General features: G+C 46.4%; 1 protein-coding gene across 2 annotated transcripts; it reads left to right on the forward strand.

Moving 5' to 3' along the window:
• Positions 1-448: 448 nt before the first annotated feature.
• Positions 449-12,533, forward strand: CMPK2 (cytidine/uridine monophosphate kinase 2). Of its 2 annotated transcripts, XM_023619593.2 has the most exons (6): positions 612-1,448; positions 2,756-2,870; positions 3,877-4,078; positions 9,850-10,083; positions 11,530-11,667; positions 11,758-12,533. In XM_023619593.2, exons 1-5 carry the CDS (start codon positions 774-776, stop codon positions 11,645-11,647), a joined length of 1,344 nt encoding a protein of 447 aa, XP_023475361.1. In that variant the 5' UTR covers positions 612-773; the 3' UTR covers positions 11,648-11,667; positions 11,758-12,533. The 2 variants fall into 2 exon arrangements, with proteins under 2 accessions (XP_023475360.1, XP_023475361.1); XM_023619592.2 differs by having other exon boundaries at positions 449-1,448; positions 11,530-12,533.
• The last annotated feature ends 6,662 nt before the right edge of the window (positions 12,534-19,195 follow it).

Here is a 19,195-nt window from a genome sequence, read left to right on the forward strand (position 1 = left end):
TTTTGGTCTGACTGACATTTTTTTTTTGAAGATACCAGTTAATGAGTAAAAACAGAATAAAATATCCAAACAATTGTGTAAACTCTGCTATACAAAGGCAGCAATACTGCTGCTGCTGGCCTTCTGTCTGGGAAAACATGCCACATGCTACTGTCATCCGACCTGAGAGCAGGACTGTGATCTGGTTCGTGTATGGCGACCCGGAGCTGCAAATCTGCGGATACTTCCAGGCTGAGAGTCAGCAAAAGGCGGGTGGGGGCCATAATTCCAAGAAGACGGGAAAAGCAAGTGCAAAGGGGAGTGAAAAGCATTCGCTGTTCAGGCCACAAAAGCAGCTCCTAGCAGGACTTGGTCTGAGCCGGGGCAGGGCGGGTGGTCAGCGCGGAGCACTGAGGTCGGGGACGTGGAGGGGTCGCCAAGTCATGCTCAGGTAAGGAGTCTGCAGTGCAACGGAGGAGGAACGCAACCGGGGCCTGGGGCCGCCTCCCCGCGCGCGGAACGCGGCTCCGGAGCCGCTTTCAGGCTGCAAGCCCGGGTCCGCAATCGGGGCCGCGCGGAGAGCGCACGTGCGGGTGTTCCCTCCGGCCGCAGCCCGTTTCCGGCGCAGCCCTGGGCCCAGGGAGCGGAGGCGAGGACAGGCCTGGGAGGGCGCCTCAAACCAGGGCCCCGCCCGGGCCGCCTGCCGCTCGCTTTCGTTTCCCGGCGGCGCACCCCGCCCGCGCCGAGGTTTCGTTTCCCAGCGCCGAGAGGGGGCGCTGGGCCAGGCCGCGCCCATGGCCTTCGCCCGCCGCCCGCGCGCCCCGCGTCTGCTCGGGCGCCTCTTGGGGCCGCGGCGCGAGGCCTGCGCACGGACCATGGCGTCGCCGCGCTGCTTCGCCCTGGAGCTCCCCGGCTGCACCTTGGCGCACTTCGCCGTGGGCCACGACGCCGCCGCCGCGCCCCTCGAGCCGCGCGCGGCCGCGCTCCTGGGTCCCCCCGGCCGCAGCTACTCGCTGTGCGTGCCGCTGGCGCCCGGCGCGGGCTGCGCGGCGCGGGTGCGGGCGGCCCGGCTGCACCAGCGCCTACGGGACCAGCTGCGCCGCGGCCCCCTCCAGCGGTGCCAGCTGCGCCGGCTGCTGTGCTACTGCCCGGGCGGCGGGGCGGGCGGCGTGCAGCCAGGCTTCCTGCTCCACGATCCCCGCGACAGTCCCGACACCCGGGGCGCGCTGCTGGCGCTGCTGGGCACGTACCGAGAGGCCCCGCGTCCGCGCCTGGGCGAGTTCGTGGGCGACCCGCGCCGCCAGGTGTGGCAGTGCCTGTGGGAGCTGCAGGACGGCCACGGGTGGCGGGAGGTGGGCCGCGAGCGCGTCGTGCCCGCCCCGGAGCCCGCCCTGCACCCGGTGGTGCCGGACCTGCCCAGCTCCGGGGTCTTCCCCACCCGGGAGGCCGCCCGCGCCGTTTTGGAGGCGGTAAGAGTTCCGTCCGTTCCCAGCGCACAGGGTGGGTCCCCAGACTAGAGAAGCGGACACAGTGTGCTCTCCCGGGGGCTGGCCTGTCAAGACCTCTGGTGCCGGATCGTTGATTTACTCTCAGTGAAGGCGGCCACTGCGCCAGGCTCTGGTTTAGACCCCAGGGCTCCTTCGCGATTCTTGCCCACCAGGAGCTTGCAGCCTGATGTGGGAAACTGATATAACCACACTGAGCGAGCGGCACGAGGCCTGCTATACACGCAAGCTGGAGATCCTAGAGGAGGAGGAGGAGGAGGAGGGGGGAGGCCCCTGGGCGGGGGCGGGCGGAATAATACCATCTTCCACCTCGCAAGTAATTACACCATTCCAGGAGGTTGGTGTGTAGAGAAAAGGAGAAGAGTTTAGGGTTTTAAAATCTTAAACAGTGCCCACCTAACTTGCCAGTTGCTGGACCCAAGTCACTCAGCTACTCTAAGTTTTTTTTTTTTGTCTTTCCTATGTAAGATACCTGTCTTGCTGGGTTGAGACAGTAAACATCTGACACCCAGCACGTGCTCAGTGAATATTGTGGAGTGGTTAAGAGTGCAAGACCAACTCCTCGGGGTTGAATCCAAACTCTGACATTAATTACCTGTGTCACTTTGAGTAAGTTTCTTACACTTTCGTTGCCTCGGTTTCCTGAATCCATAGAGTTATCATGAAGATTGGCCAGGTTAGCACTCCGAATGCACTTAGAATACCGCCCTGCTCAGAGGGAGCACATAAGTAAATGCACGTCCAGGCGCTGGTGCAGAGATGCTGTGAGCGGCGGGGCGGCCTGGCACAGTGAGGACCTGAATCCCCAGGAAGACCCTGCTTTGCGTGCTTGGTGGTGCCGGCGCACGCATCCTCCTGGGCTTGGAGCGGTTAAGAAAGGACAAATGCCGAGGGCTCTCTTTGGAGCCTCCAGTGTGGCTGATTTCCCACATCTGTGACACACCGTGCCAGGCGGGGCCTGTAGTTCCACTGTCGCCGTATGACGCTGCTCTGCAATTCGGCGTCTTTCCCGTCCCTCCTCCTCTGGAGGAAGCTGGTCAGTGAGGGCTGCAGGCTCGGTGATGGTAACAGTTACCGTCTTCTTGAGCCTCCTCTACGTGGCATAAAATAAGAGCATCCAGTCCTTCTCAGGTTCAAAAGTCTCTCAATTCTGGCATGGTGCCAAACGTAACTCACCTTTGTGGCATCAGGCCAGCTTGCTCTGGCAGTTAGATTTGGCTTCTGCAAAAGCCCCGTTGCTTCCCTGCTGATGCAGAGACATTGTTTTACAGTGTACACCCTTCATTCCGGAGGCCCGAGCTGTGCTCGACCTGGTTGATCAGTGCCCGGAACAGGTCCAGAAGGGGAAGTTCCCCGTCATTGCCATCGAAGGACTGGATGCCACAGGTAAGAGAGCATTACCTTCTAGTTATAGGCAATGAGATTAATTGATCACTTGCAGGAATAGACAGGTCCTGACAAACAAAACTTTATCCAGAGTTCGATTCATAAGCCTCATGTGAGCCTCCAGCGTGTGCCAGGTGGGGAGCGGGGCAGGCCTGGAACACAAGGTGAGTAAGACTTTCTGGCTAAGACCACAGGAGGGTGAGGGCGCTAAGCCACAGGCGCTCTGGTGAACACAGGAAGGCAGTGAATGCAGCCTCGGGGTAGGAGACAAAAAAGCCACAGTCGTGTTCAGGGATGGCTTGGAAGGGTTGACACCTGGATTGTGTTTTCAGTGGAGATCGGAGCTGGTCAGGTGAGGAAAGTGGAGAGGTTCTCCCAACAGGAGAGACAGCATGGGCGAAGATGCGAGACTCGAGCCAGGGTGGGGGTTCCAGGAACTAAGGGCAGTTCAGAGGCCCCTGTTGGAGCAAATTGTGGGAAAACTGGCAAGTGGAGGGGAGAAGGCTTTGAAATTGCCAAATAGATATGAAAATACAATGGACATGTGTACACTTAGCCCAAAACACAGAAACAGGAGAAGTGTGGCTCCAAGTGCAGCAGCAAATACCGAGGACAAGGTTGATCTTGGGGGATAATTGCATCGTGGGCTTCAGCATGAGGAGCGTCTCCTTCCTGTGTCAGCTACTGAGTGTCCTGAGGAATGAGGAAGAGCTTATAACAGGGATATCCTGCAGGCCTGCTTCCCAGCTCTGAGATGCCAGACTTTCTCATTAATTTATAAACAAGAGGACGATTTTGGCTTTTCGACTAAGTATTCTGATACCAAACAGAGGAATCCTAAGTTCCTAAGGGTGTGCAACTTTTAATAAAGAATCATATTATTTAATCAACTCATTCAGTTGACAGTTTAAAAGAATGCCTTTCACCTTTCTGAGTTAATGTTAACTTTTGGGACTGACTTGGTGGCTGTGCTTAAGATGTGCTATATTTTGTGTATGACCTGCAGGTAAGACCACTGTGACCCAGTCCGTTTCAGAGTCGCTCAAGGCCGTTCTCTTAAAGTCACCACCCTCTTGCATTGGCCAGTGGAGGAAAATCTTTGATGATGAACCAACTATCATTAGAAGAGCATTCTACTCTTTGGGCAATTATATTGTGGCTTCTGAAATAGCTAGAGAATCTACGAAATCTCCTGTGATTTTAGACAGGTGGGTATAAAAATGCCTTGAATTTGGCATTTTCTTCCTCCCATACATGTGTGTGTGCATGTGTGTGTACACGTATATGCAAGTACACTATGTGTTTATTAAGTCAAACTGTAATAGGAATAATGTAGTAATAGGAGTAATGTCTATGGTTTATCACTCACCTATACCATTGCCCATTTTGCTAAGAGCACTACATATACTATACTAATATGGGGAACAATTGCTTGCCTAGGTGGATACTAAAGCTTGTTCCCAATTGACTGATGAGCTATGTAGGTCTGAGAAAGGTTAAGTAGTTGGCCGAAGTGCCTGAGCTAGAAATAGCATAGTGGGGATATCAACGAAGTCTCTGCTTCACAGATCGATGCTTTCAGTGGTTCATTTGTTCACTGGCTTATTCAGCAATCATTTATTGCACATCTACCCTGTGCCAAAGATTGTTTTCACATCAGGGGATTCAGTGGTAAGTGAGCCGGACAGTGCCTGCTTTGATGGAGCAAACACACCATTGAGGGAGAAGGCAATAATCAAGCACATAAACACTTAAGATAATATCAGAGGGTGATGAATACTGTGAAGGGGATAGATCCAGGCAATGAGGTAGACAATGGCTGACCCCCTCCCGGTGTGGTTTAGTAGGGCCAACGTAGGGAGGTACCATTGATCTGAGCTCCTAAACACCAAGATGAGACAGGCGTGAACATTCCCCAGTAACAGCACTATGGCGAGAGGGACCGGGAAGGGCAAAGCACCGAGACAGGAAGGAGTTAATATATTTGAGGACTAGAAGCAGGCCAGTGTGATGAAAACATAGTGGACGAGAGGTACTTTCTGGAAGAATGAAAAGAGAAAGACACAACAGATGAGGAGAGCCCTGGCCGTGGGGAAGGGGGTGGACTTTACTCTGAGTGCAGTGGGGAGCCCTTGGAAGGTTTCAGATAATGGGATGACATAAGCTGAGTTATATTTTTTAAATTCCATACATAAGAAATAGCTTAAAAATGCCACAAAACTGGACATAGGGTATGGCAAGCAAGTCACACCGGTCTTCAAATCTCCAGGACTCGGTGGTAGGGAAGTTACAACCCCCATGAGACCCCATTTTGCTCTCATCAGGTTGGTGAGAACTAATTAAAAGCATCCTCATGTCCAGAGCTGCAGATGATACGGATCCACAGACACTCTCTGTGGGGCTGGTGGGAGTGGATACTGGCTCAGTGCCTTGGAGAGCAGTTCGAGAAGATGTAGCAAAGTGGGAGAGTGCTTCCACCTACTGAAGAAGCACAGAGGTCCTTTCAGTTTTGTTGATATTATTGAAAGGTTTGCAAAACCAAAAGCCCATCAACAGAAGAAAGGGTAAATTAGTACTGGCATATTTATAAAATGGAGCACCATACAGCAATATAAACTAGTACAATGCATCAATGTGCATAAATTACAAAACCATAATTTTGAATGAATAAAATCAGGTTACAGAAAGAGGTTCGGTAGAGTGCACGCAAAATAATATGAACTGCAGAGTGCAAGGGATGACAGGATGCTGAACACCAAATTTATGAGTGCTATCCTCTGGGAAGGAGAGAGAAATGCAGTTGACAAGGAGTTCAAAAGGGCTTCAGTTGCAATTGGATTATTTCTTAATATTACACAAATATTCATTTTATTCTCTCTGCAATTTTACTTACTTTTGGAAAGATAAGCAATTGTATTCATGTCTCAAAATTCTTCAGGAAAGAGCATTAATCATAAACGTTAATTTCAAGGAATTGCAAGAAGTGAACACATCCAAGTATAGCCTGCACCCAGGTCAAGACTTAGAACCTTACCACACCCCATATACCCACCTCCTTCCTCCCAGTCACCACCCATTGTCCCCCGCAGTGGTGCAGTGGTAACCACTGCCCTGACACCCAGCACCATAGTTTAGTTCTGCCTGTTCTTGAACTGCCTACACAGGAAGATGTACCCTGAGTGCTGTTGGCACCTGAGTCCCTTCGTCCTGCCTATGAGCTGCGTCCTGGTTGCCATAAAGATTCTCGCACACATCTTTGGTGCACATATGTATGCAGTGCTGTTGTGCAGACTTCCAGGAGAGGATTTGCAGAGACGTGGGGCTCAAGTGTGTTCAGCTTTAGTAGATATTGCAAAGTTTTCTGAAGTGGTTGAAACGACTCCCAGTGCCCTCCTCGCACAGCAGTGTTTGAGAAATCCCTTTGACTCGTATCCTAGTCAACATTAACATTGCCAGTCTTTAACTTTAACCATTCTGGCTTTTCCATGTGTTCCCAGTGGGTAAGTTGGTCAGTTAAAAGCTGGTTTGCCATATATGGAAAGAGAACTTCCAACCCTTTCTTGAAATATCTTTCTCTGCACACTTGTCTATACCTCTGAAATATTCCAAAAAGAGATCATTCTGATGGTATGTGGAGAATAAAGCATGTGGTGCTGGGTGGGGGGCTAGATGAAAACAGCAAAACTTGGTTAGAAGGCTGGTGCTATCTTCTAAGCTATAAAGTCAGTAGGGTTTAGCTTTGGGGATGAAGATAGTTATTTCAAAGTCGGCAAGCTATAAGGAATCCTAGGGAAGGGTAAGAAATTGCATCCTTTTGTGGGACTTCTTTGCCTTTGGGATGTTTCTGCCGTATAGTTAACGTGCCCAGACCTACCATATTTGATAACTTTTGTTTGGTTCAATCTCCTTTATTTTGAGGAGAAAGACTAACCTTTTCCTAATAGAGTGTGACTTCCTGAGGCACACTATTTCCTGAGATGTCCTGAAGCAGCACGGGCTTCTGCATGTCGTGGTCCTTGTCCTCTCCGTCCCTCCGTCTCTGGTTTCCTACTCTGTTAAATGGGATGTCCGTCCTCCCTTCTCTGCCGACCACCGAGACTTGTGATGACTAGTCAATGAGTTGATGCAGGTGGAAGTGCTTTGAAAATGGCAAATTGCTATTAAAATACAAGGTATTATTGTATGAGCTATGCATAACGTGTCAGCAAATTGCATTTGATTTGAACTAATGTGGTTTCCCTGATGGCAGGAATGGAGAATACTCAACAGTGGAGAAAGTCTGAAATTGATGGCCAGAGAGTATGATTATTTAAAATGAGCTGCAGTGTCGTCAGTGTGAGGACTCTGGCTATAGAAAACAGGGCCCTCATTCTTCCTCTCATTGTTCTTCTTTGTGTCTGTGAATTGTCTGCAATTTTGTTCTTTAAAGAGATATTGTATCACCTTGTCAGATGAGAAGAAAAGAGCAGTTTTTTGTTGTCTGGGTGGGTTTTGTTCATGTTTAACGATTTCAATGAAATCCATTTTAGACAACACCATCATCTAGCTGGAAAAATAAGGGAGACAGAGTAATTTTTGACGGTGACTGTGGTTGAGGTTGGCAACTTAATCACCCTCATTACTTTAAAAAATCCATTCTTGCTGATGGTTTTTCTACAAGAAAGAAGCCTTTTTAGATTAAGATGATATCAGCCTCTGTATTCATAATTGACTATTTAATTCAGTGAACATGGAGCATGTGCAGAACACAGTGCAAATTGTAGTTGGTTGCCAAGAAAAGGAAAACCTGGACCCTGCATGGATTTATTCAGCTTGGGAGATAAGATGCATCTGATAGAGAAGGGGGAAGTACGAGTCTGTAAGTGCTAAGAGTCAGAGAAGTGATACATAGGAATGTTCCCAGGCAGAATTCAAGGAGCTAGCAGCTACAGGGGCCGGAGGTTTTCAGCGCACATGTATGGAGGTGGAAAAGGTCCTTTGCAGTACTGTCTGTATTGTGTTAATGTAATTGGAAATGATGCAGCTTTAGTTACAACCAGTGTCCAATAACAATTAGATATTGTCTCACAATGACAGTGTGATACAGGTTTTTAAAGCACTTGTCTGTTTTTGCAACAGCTATGGAAGGAGAACAAAGCTTGCGTGATTTTCATTTTCCAGACGGGAAAGTTGAGGCTGTATTGGCTGAAATGACTTACTTCTGTCCACAAAGCAAGCATGTGGCAGAAGGTAAAACAACACACAACTTGGATAGCACTGTGAATTTGTTTTGTAGATGCTACTATGTCCTTTTCACTGTGAAAAGTAAATCAAATCTAAAGCGATTAAGAATTTAGTATTTTAAAATATTGAAGGCAGTAAGTTGAAAATACAGACAAAGGTGGGACCACGGGCACCTCTCCACAATGGGATTTTTATAATTATTTCTTAAATATTTGTTGTAGGTGACAGTCCTTTGATACTGGATCTGGAGTTTAGCATTTAGTCACTTAAAATTGGAATGTGACATGAACAGGGAAAGAGTATCGTAAGTTATGGCAAGTGATAAATAATCCCACTTCCTTCATTCGTGCACCCAGAGAACATTTACTGATGCCCATTGTGTGCCAGACACTGGCTTCAGGTTTTGGAACACAGAGATGACTCAAAAGGAATTATCCAATGGAGGAGACCGACATCGGCCTTGGAAACAGCTTGCTCTAATTTACAAGGAGAAATTCCTCAGGGAGTCGAGTGTGAGGGGTGCTGAGAGCCCAGAGGAGGAGCCATGAGTGTTGCCTGGGGGCTTCCTCTGAGGGGGACTCCACTGAGTGAGAACCTCTCTCTGGCTGGGGGAAGAAGTGGGCACAGTTCTGTGAAGGAGGTGCGGGGGTGCACACTGTGAGGGGCGTCCATGTCCTTGTGCGGAGGCTGATGGTTTTCTGGCAGGCAGTGGAAAGAAAGTGGTTTGAAATAGAGAGCTCATTTGATTTTCTTTTCCTTCCCCCAAAACATTTTTAAAACAGCCATTCAGGAGTGATCCACTTCCCTCAGGGAGGGTTTCCCCAGAGTTGTGTACCTAGGGTGTATTTGGGTTTATCTGACTCCCCACCAGATGCTGATGCACAATTAGATGGTTGGGGAGTTGGGAGACCAGCCCTGGTGGGCTTGTGGTTAAGATGCGGTGCTCTTGCTGCCGAGGCCCGGGTTTCTGTCCCGATCAGGGAACCACTCACCCACCTGTTGGTTGTCATACTGTGGCAGCTGCTGTTGCATGAAAGCTATGCCACCGGTATTTCAAATATACCCCACGGTCACCGTGGTGGACAGGTTTCAGCAGAGCTTCCAGACTAGGAAGACGACCTGGCCACCCACTTGTGAAAAATTTCGCCGTGAAAACCCTGTGGATAGCAGCAGAGCGTTTTCTGACACAGCGCCAGAAGGTGGGATGGTGCAAAAAGACCTGGCAGGGTTCCACTGTCCTCGGAGTGGCTAACAGTCCCAACCCGCTCCATGGCAATAACGACAACGAGGTGAGACGGACAAAGGCTTCCTCCCCATGGTTCCCAGAACGGAGATTTCACCGGCAAATTCAATTTTAAGACAATGTGGGGACTGAATGGGCCTGCAGATTTTTATTCGGCCAAGACACAACATTAAATACAAATGGACTACAAACAACCCCTCACCCCCTGTCATCTTCCCTTCGTAGAAGAAAGCATACTGCGAGGCTGAAAGGATACGGCCGAGCAATCTCACATAAATGTGCTTTCCATTGAGTAAATGTAGCTGTGAATAGCCCAGTGCTTTCTTATTGATTTTAATTTACTTTTTACATTTTATACATATCTTTAAGATTTTGTTGTATTTGTTTAATTTATGCAATATTAGGGAAACTTTAGCAGAGCCCTCCTTGGTTTAGCATCCTCAGCAGCTGATTTTCAGGAGCTGACTTGACTTCTTCTGCAGACGGAGAACTTACTACTCACTTCCTTCTCAGGTACTGGCACAGCACAGCCTCCTATGCCATAGCCACCGAGGTGAGTGGGGGTCTCCAGCACCTGCCCCCGGCCCATCACCCTATATACCAGTGGCCCAGGGACCTGCTCAAACCCGACCTGGTCCTGCTGCTCACCGTGAGTCCCAAGGAGAGAATGCACAGGATCGAGGGCCGGGGCATGGAGAAGACCAGAGAGGAAGCTGAACTGGAGACCGACAATATATTTCGTCAAAAGTAGGTGTCCTGATGCAGTGTGGGTGGCAGGGGTCCCTGGCCGTGGTGGCAAGCGAGGAGCAGCACTAACTTTAGGAATGCGGAGGAAATGACGTTCCCATTTTTCAAGCCCAAGAGGCAACATCCTCCACATTAGTTCAGCTGCTTCCCATGGGGTGGTTGCCATGGGGCCTCAGTGTTGTTGTTTTAAAGCCCTGGGATAGCTGACTGGGGAGCCGACTTTCCAGTCCTGGCTGTGCCAGCAACAGTGTGGACCTGAGAAAGACAATGCGCGTTTCTGGGTCTCGGTTTCCCCAGTTGAACTATACTGGGCGCAGAGCGCTGTCTGGTGGACTCCTGGTGACTTTGACCTGTCAGGTACTTCTGTCCTTTTCCTCCTCATGCTCTGTAATCTTGGAAAGGACAACAGGAGTCATATTTTACAGTTTACAAAACTGAGGCTGAAAGAGTTAAGGGATTCGTCTAAATTTGTGTAGATACTAAGGGGTAAAACTGGGATTAAAATCAAGATCTGTCTGATTTTAAGGCAGTGCTTTCATTTGCATTGGAAAGCTCTGAACACAATAGCAGGAGAGTCTGGGCCATCTTACTGCTTCATGGCTGACTATGAGTCAGTTCTCTAGGACTGGTCTGAAAAGCCGAAACAGAAGACTTTATATCATATAAATAAATAACAGCTCTGCAGTGTACAAAGAAACCATGTCAAGCAATTTACTTGTATTAATTCACTTAGGCCCCATGACAAACCTGGAAGGAAGGCGTTATTTCAGTCTTCATTTTGCAGCTGAGAAAGCCGAGGCACAGGGGGGAAAAGAATTTGAGCAATTCGCTTAGCCAGTCAGTGGTAAAGCAGAGCTGTGGAGCAGCCCATCTCAACTAGGCGCCTGCTGCCACCTCGGTGCCCAGGTGCTCCCGTGACACAGTCAGCACCAGTCATTCCAATCCATCAAGGCTGGTAGCACAACGGGAGACGTGGAATTTGGGTGAAATATTAGAAGACTCTCAAGTGAAATCAACGTATACACTGAGGACCTCTGGCTCGTCTGAAACCCTTCAGGGCACAGATTGTGGAGAAATTTACCATTGGGCAAATTACTTAATCTCTTTGAGCCTCTGGCTACTTTCCCTGCAAAATGAGGATGACAGTGGTTTCTATCCTAAGGTTGCTCTGAGTTTGAAATGAGAAGAACTGTGCAGAATGCTAATGCTTGGCAGATAATATGTATTCAATAAATGCTAGCCGTTAAACATTATTATTAATGTATCATTTATTAAACAAAATGTATCAAATGTTTCCTGTGGGCAAAGGTAGTTGCCAGGGGGAGCAGCGAGATCACCCAGCTGGGAACTGGCTTCAAGCTGTTGATGTTCTGGTGGGAAACGAACCTTTGCATGCAGAGCTGTGTTGAAAAGCAGGCCAACTCTTTTCCTTCTGCCTGTCCCCAGGGTGGAAGAGTCCTACCAGCGGATGCAGAACCCTGGCTGCCATGTGGTTGATGCCAGCCCCTCCAGAGAAAAGGTCCTCCAGATGGTTTTAAGCCTAATCCAAAATAATTGTAATTAATTGTGGTTACTCCAGGCCAGGTGAGGCATTTTACTAGCTTTGATGTTGTTTGATACATTTAAGCCCACAACTGGTTATGCAGTTTTCTTCGATTTCTGTTGCATAAGCAGAAAATTGGAGACCGGATATTTCAGTTCTACCTGAACCATGTACTGTCTTCTGACCCTTGGACCCGTCAAGGTTGAGACTGGTCACATTCCAGTGAGAGACCAGAGATGGCTCTCTGTCTAGAATAACCAACATTTTCTTGGGACGTATTTTTGGCTACCTCCCTACCAAATCCCTCCAAGGTTTGTTCCGTCCAGATGCACGAGGTAAACAGGAGCAACTGGGAAGATCTTCCACATCAACAGAAGCCCCTGAAGCCTCTCCCATGCCTGCGCCTGGCTCCCTGATGAGACCTTGATGTGGCCAGAGTCGACTTCTTCCCATTCTGGCCACGTTCCATCATCGTGAGCTCAGCTGCAAATCCTAGAGCCAAGCCATCCCACAGAGCATGTACCTGTGTCCTGGCTGTCCAAAGACACTCCCAGGGAGCTGTCTTGTGGGTAGGGGTCACTTACAAGGAAGGCATCTGATTTGTGTCTGAGACTTACAACCCCCGAGGTGGTCCTCTCAGTTACCACTTCAGAGTCAAAGAGAGAGAGAGCCAATCCAAGATGCTCTAAATAAAAATGTACCAACCTTCTTTGAATTATATTCTGCTTATTTATATTGCTTTTCTTTCCTCTGCAAACATGGCTTTGGATGAAATGAGTGTTGTGCACCGAACTAGATGCATTAAACGTAGCCAACCCAGCAATGTATTTATATTGATGTTTACATCATGTTTCTCCTCAGTGTAGGGGCTATGCTTCACTAATTAAAATTGAAGCCAGACGCTAAATGCATTGCTTGTTGTGTATTTTCATTACACGGATTTAATTTATCTTACTGAATTAACACAGAGGATCCTGGAATGGAATTTCTTAGTAAATTCTCTTGCACTTGAATGTCTTAGGATTACACATGAGGTGAGCTTTAAGATCTGTTTGGCTAGAGAACAAATTATCTGAGAGAAAAGGAAACTGAATAGGTGTATGGCTTTGGGTGAGTCATTTAACATCAATAGTCCATGTATCTTGATCCAGAAAGTAATAATAATTCTTTATTTGTCTTAAGGAGTTGGCTGAACCAGATGATTACCTAAAATTCCTTCCAGTTCTAAGGTGGATGAATCTGTAAATTATTCTTGAGACAAGAAGACATTCCCCCAAAATAATTAAATTTAAGGCTTTATAGGATTTATCATATGGAATCTTAAATTATAACAAAGTTTAGTATTAAATATATCATACTATTTTTCAAAAGAACTCAAGGTAATTTATACACACTATGTTTACGTATATAAATATGTAATTGGTTTCAGTTGAAAGTATTTTTTAAAGCTGATAAACAGCATTAGGTTTCTTTAAGATGTGATATCTTAAAAAAGATCTTATTAAATTAATGATCTTATTGGTGTTATTTACTTTAAACGTTTTGAAAAGCTTCTGCTGGCAGTCTAGTTTAGTGCTTTCTCTGTGTACCTTGCAAAGGAATAAACTCGCTGTGACCTTCCCACCTCTGCTGTGGTCCCAAGTGCACAGCGGCTTTTCTGAAGGTCTCCCTCCAGTGCGGCTCTTCTGTGGGAGGGAGTTTTCAGCCAAGGAAGTGGAAAGGTGTGAGCTCGTGGATCAAGTGGAATTTGTGGTCAAAGTGCTTTCGGGAGAAGGGGAGGGCATTTTTATTTTGTTTTAAATGTCGTTTCAAGAAAGTACCATCCCTTCCTCATTGCAGATATTAAAGGATTTTTTTCTAATCCAGTAAGAAATAATTCTTTGTACACGGGGCTCTGTATACACTGATAGGTATATGATGCATGAGTGTGAAAGAAAACAGCGTCACTATCTCTGGTGTGCAGGGGTGGTGGTGAGCCGTCTCGGGACCAGAAACCAATGACAAGGCAGCATTTGCTTGGCTCCGTTTCATTACAAGGTGGGTTTTGTTTCTGTCCCTGTGACAGACCTTCAGTTGTCCCAAATGGTTATTCTCTTCTTCCACAGTAATAGCATTTTTAGCTCGACACAAGGCTGCCGAGAATTGCTAGTACATTTCCAAGGCTCCCTTCCAGCTAGAATGGCCAACTGGCCACTTACAGGTTCTTCTCCTAGCCTGTGAGCAGGAGGGACCTATGGGATGTCAAGGGGAGGGCCCCTCTCTTGCCATTTAACACTTCACGCTGGCTGGTGTGCAGGGGTGGTGGAGAGCCGTCTCAGGACCAAGAGACGAGGGGCGCACTGTAGAGATGGAGAAGCAGCAGGATGAATGGAGACTGCCCTGACTTATGAAAAAGCAGGTCAGGACTGGAGTGAAAGTGTCTGGTGGTCCATCGTGAGGGGCGTGTCCACCTAGGGAAGCAGCTGTGACGCACACAGAGCTGACGTGCAGAACCTCAATATCCACCTTCTCCATTTCTTCCCCTCTCAGTGGCACATGTCTGGGGCTTTTTGTTTTGTTTTCTAGACTAGACTCCCCTTTTTTGCTGACTCTTCTTTCTGTGAAATCTCTGTCTTTTAGGAGCAATTGTGTAGTGTCTTAAAAATGTGCAGATCTTTTTGGAATGTACACCAAGGAAATAATCAGTGATGTACATAAAAATGTTTAACACAGCTGTGCAATATATTTCAAGTCATTGGAATATATTTATGTATCTGCATAAGGTCTGTTTATATATAATATGTATTGGTTAAACATATTAAGGTAAATCCTTTTGGTGGAACGCTAAGCAGAATGCTCACTTCCTAAGGAGTAAAGTATCAAAAGTACTTTGCTCTCAGTTACAGCCAGTGATTTAAATTTCAGCCAAAAGTGAAGGTGTAGCTAAAGCCATTTGAGCCATTACGCGACGTTGCAGATCCAGAGTGGAAAGTCCACATAGGTCAGAGCAGCCACATGGTAGCGGGTGTGCTGGATCACAAGGGGTTTTCGCCTGCAGTTCTCTTCACATTCAAGCTGTTGTCTGTCTATGAATTTTGAACCCAGGAGTCAGGCATTAAGCTATGCTTCACATGGGCAAATATATCCACTAGCAAATTCATTTTAATCTCCAGGACTTCTGTAAATGCAGCTTCGGTCACATACTTAGATATTTTCCTAGGATGAGCAGGGAGAGGAAAAATGGATACTGGCCTTCTTTTTGTTTTCAGGAAAGTATTTTTTTTCCTCACTTCAAAAGGGTAGTAATTTCATGAAATTCATTCAGCCTACAGCTGCAATCTACAACTGGAAGAAAATGTTGTCATTTTATATTGCCTATAAATAATCTGGTCTTTCTCATGAGCAGCGTAACTGGTTAGCAGAGAAAAAAATATTTGAAGTATTTTAAACTTCATATAATTTGATCTGGAAGAGTCCCTTTAGGTAATGCACACTCTTTTTTAGGGACAACACTCAGCGTCTCAGATTTCTCAGGCTTCAGAAGCCCCCCTGGCCTCTCTCCAGTATGGTGTCTGGGTGTCTGTGGCCATGACTGCCATTTAGGCAAACTTAGGGAAAAGGGAAGATGGGTCTCTAGTCACGTTACCTTCTCTTTATCAGGATGTGGATTGCCCTGCTGGTGCAGACAATTGAAATTTGTATCTTGTAGCCCTTTATGACAAACTTGGCCTCCACTTGGATATCATCAGTGTTTAGATCTATGTTTTCCGGCCAGCCCCAGCCATAGTTGCCTGCATGGCCAGCTTCAATTTCAAGACCATTGGAGCCTCCTCTCTGGGGGGCCATACACTCCCAGGGCGTATTCAAATGTCCAGGAACTGAGGACAGTCAAGAAAGTTAGCTGTCGGGCCCTCCTTTGCTTAGTCATTCTGCACAGCCTGGTTTATTTTGATGTGACCTTGTTCCAGGTTGGTTCAGAGAAGCTCAAGGTCCCAAATGGAGAGATGAATGCTCTCCACGTCCCCTCCCTGAACTGTTGCTCTAGGTTCTAGGACAAAGCCTGGAGACAGGAAATTGGAGGGCACATGCCTCACCATCTAACCCTTAATTTTTTCCCTTAGGAAGTAAATGGAAACTGCCGTTTGCCTACTGGGTTCTGAATTTCACAGTGATGAGCTTTGGTGTGGGTCTGTTTTCATCCATGTCTGCTGGGCCCGTGGTGGGTCCTTTCATCTGGACACTCATGTCCTTCAATTCTTAGAAATTTTCTTGAATTATTTCCTTGATGAATTCTCATTTTTGTTCTTTTCTCTTTTTCTGTATAGTCTATTATTCTGATGTTGAACATATTAGACTGGTTTTCTAATTTCCTTATCTTTTCTCTCACACATTACCTTTTTATACCTTTACTGCATTTTATAATACTTCAACTTTGTGTTTAAGCTCTTCTATTAAGATTTTCATTTCTACTATCAAGATTCTAAACTTGGAAAGCTTTCTCTTTCTCCCTCTCTTTCTTTCTCTTGTTATCTAAATAGTCTTTTTAAAAAACATTTGTTCTTTTTCTGGATGCAATATCTTCATTTATCTTTCTGAGACTATCAATTATGACTTCATTTACAGTTCTTCTGCAAAGTTTCCATTTCGTCTAAGGTGTTTTTTTTTTTTCCTGAGGAAGACTAGCACTGACCTAACATCTGTGCCAGTCTTCCTCTGTTTTGTATATGGGTCACCACCATGGGGGTGGCTGATGAGTGCTGTAGGTCTGTGCCTGGGATCCAAACCTGTGAACCTGGGCCACTGAAGCAGACCACGCCAGACTTAACCACTGTGCCACAGGGCCGGCCCCTCTGAGGTGGATTTTTGTTTGTTAGTTTTATTTGCATCTTCCAGCTAACATGCTGTCCTCAGATTCTGGTGATGCTTGGTGGCTCATGTTTGGGGTGGAGACTAAAAACTTTGTACATAGCTTTTGACCTTTTGAGTGAAGCTCTCATCGTCTAGATTATTGCTGTAGACACCTGCTGACCTCTTCATCTATCTGCCATTTGTCCTGTTCACTCTTTAAAGTGTAGATCTTATTACAGTCTTCCTTGTGGAAAATTTCTGAACCCTCCCAGGACCAAGCAGGGTTGTGGCTGGAATGGGCAGCAGGCTGAATTCAGCCAGCACAGCATTATTTGATTTTACTTTTTAACAACAGGTTTCAACACAGTGATTTTTAGACAATTGAATGTGAGTGCCTTTGAAGTCAGAGTCTCTCCAACTGTGTCACAGTCCCCACCACCTCAGTTCCTCTCCAACTGTAAGAGAGAAACGTAGGGGTGTAAGTAGCTCATATCAGGAGCCTGTAGTCCAGATGGAGAGGCGGACACACGCCCAGATCGCCGCCATCATGCTTCCAGGGCTGGTGGAGATGATTATGACAAATCGGGTGTGGTTTACTTTCCATGGGGGTGTCAAGAAAGGCTTCAGAGAGATGGAATCAGAAGAACCTCACGTAGAATAAGTATAACACGTGTTAAACTGGATGGAAATGATCATTTCCGGCCATGGCACCCTGTCTTGTTGCTCAGTGCTGTGTCACTTGTCTCCTTCAGTCAAACGTGTTGACTTGGTAATTGTCCTAAGTGAACTGATTTTAAGATTCTTGCGGGTATAAACTAAATCCAAAACATCTAATTTGGACCTGTGTATTTCATTTGGAGACTGTACATTGGTCTGAGTCTACTTTGCAGGTTTTCATGGTCAATCTTGAATTTTTTAAAGAAGTAAAATATTTAAGACATTGGTGTGGAAAACCTGTAACCAACTGTGTTTGGTTCTATCCCTGCTTGCGACTTAGTCACGCCAGCTCTTTTTCTCTGTTTCGTTCGATCAAGACTTCAATCAATTCCATTTAGAGCAAATACAATATATTTCCACTAGAGGGAGGAGAAGTGCTAATTTTAAACATTTGCGAGGGGGCTGTACTGGTGGCAAGAAAATCATTTTCCTCGTTACACGCAAACTGTGGTCCTCGGAGAAACAACAGTGGTTCCTTTCATTTTTATTTAAATGTCTGCCCTAATGGGAGAACAAAGGACAAAACACGGGACATTTCTAGGTCAAAGTAGCAAATCGTTAAAAGTGGCTAATTTCTTGCTTCTAGAATTCTAAACACAGCCCTGGGGTCAGAAACATTTTCAAAGAAAGACCCTAGAGATCAGAGAACTCCATCTCTTCCTCTAATAGTTGTGGGAAACGAGGCCCACACAAAGACCTTCCTGCTCAGGGTGATATGATTTGTCAGTAGCAGATGCAAGAAACAGAAGTAAGTTTTCCAATTTCTTTCTAGTGCTCTTTACACGGCAACAGACTGCGTCAGCATGTCTGATGTAGTAACTATTATATATACACTCTCACATCTATATATTTGTGTACATACAGAGGTATGCATATATTTTCTTCCCTGTGAGGTTTATGCTTTGAGATCAGGCATTAAGAAACATTCTGGGGCTTTCATGTGTCCTTGTTTATTTGCTCTTAAAACCTCCACACGCTAACTCCCCTCCTTACATGACTCTGGATGCAAATGGCAGTGCTTATGTCCCGTATTGCTAATGGATTCTGCAGGATCCAAGCTCTTGTAATTATAGGCCAATCACCAAAATGCCATTGTTTAGAAAACATACTCTAAACTTTCTGTGAAGTCTCCAGACTTTTTGTTAAGATGCCTGACATTAATGGTTGTTCTTATTTTGCCATAATTGAGGTGTGTCCCATTTCTCTAAAACAATAAGGCATTTGGGGGAGCTATCACTTTGCACTTTGGCTGAACGTGGTCTGTAAGCCGTTCCAAATGTAATGCATTTTGTGTTCATCTTCAAGGTAGGAAAGATTATTCTCTAAGTTTTAATTGAAAAAAAAAATACAACTAAATCTTCTATCTTGAAGTTGTTAAAAAAGAAAAGCCATCGACAAATGTGTTCTTGTTTGAAGCCATAACAGAATATTTCTTTCAACATTTTCCGTAGTCAGAACTTTCATTAAGGAGTTTTCCCTGTGCCTCCAACTATTCTGACGAGGAGCTCTGGTCTGTTTCTACCTCGAGAGACCTCACATCAAAAGTGATAGGTAGGGTTCTGGAACACAGAGATACATTTACAAGGTGAATTGTGGGCAAAACTGTGGTCATGCTTTTTTTTTAGGAAGATTAGCCCTGAGCTAACGTGCTACCAATTCTCCTCTTTTTGCTGAGGAAGACTGGCCCTGAGCTAGCATCTGTGCCCATCTTCCTCTACTTTATATGTGTGATGCCTACCACAGCATGGCTTGCCAAGAGGTGCCATGTCCGCACCCAGGATCCGAACTGGGGAACCCCTGGGCCGCCCAAGCAGAATGTGCGAACTTAACTGCTGCGCCACCAGTTGGCCCTCTGTGGTTATTCTTTAATAAAAAAATTAACTTTTCCTTTTTTATGTGCAAAAATACAAAGTAGTGAATGAAAGAACACCTAGCTGCAAGCAGATGTAGGTACCATTCCCAACTAAGTGGGTATATGAACTTGAGCAATTTGCTCTATTTGCAAATGAAGCAGACCAGGCTGGA

This window comes from Equus caballus, chromosome 15 (assembly GCF_041296265.1).
Source record: "Equus caballus isolate H_3958 breed thoroughbred chromosome 15, TB-T2T, whole genome shotgun sequence".
NCBI lineage: Eukaryota > Metazoa > Chordata > Mammalia > Perissodactyla > Equidae > Equus > Equus caballus.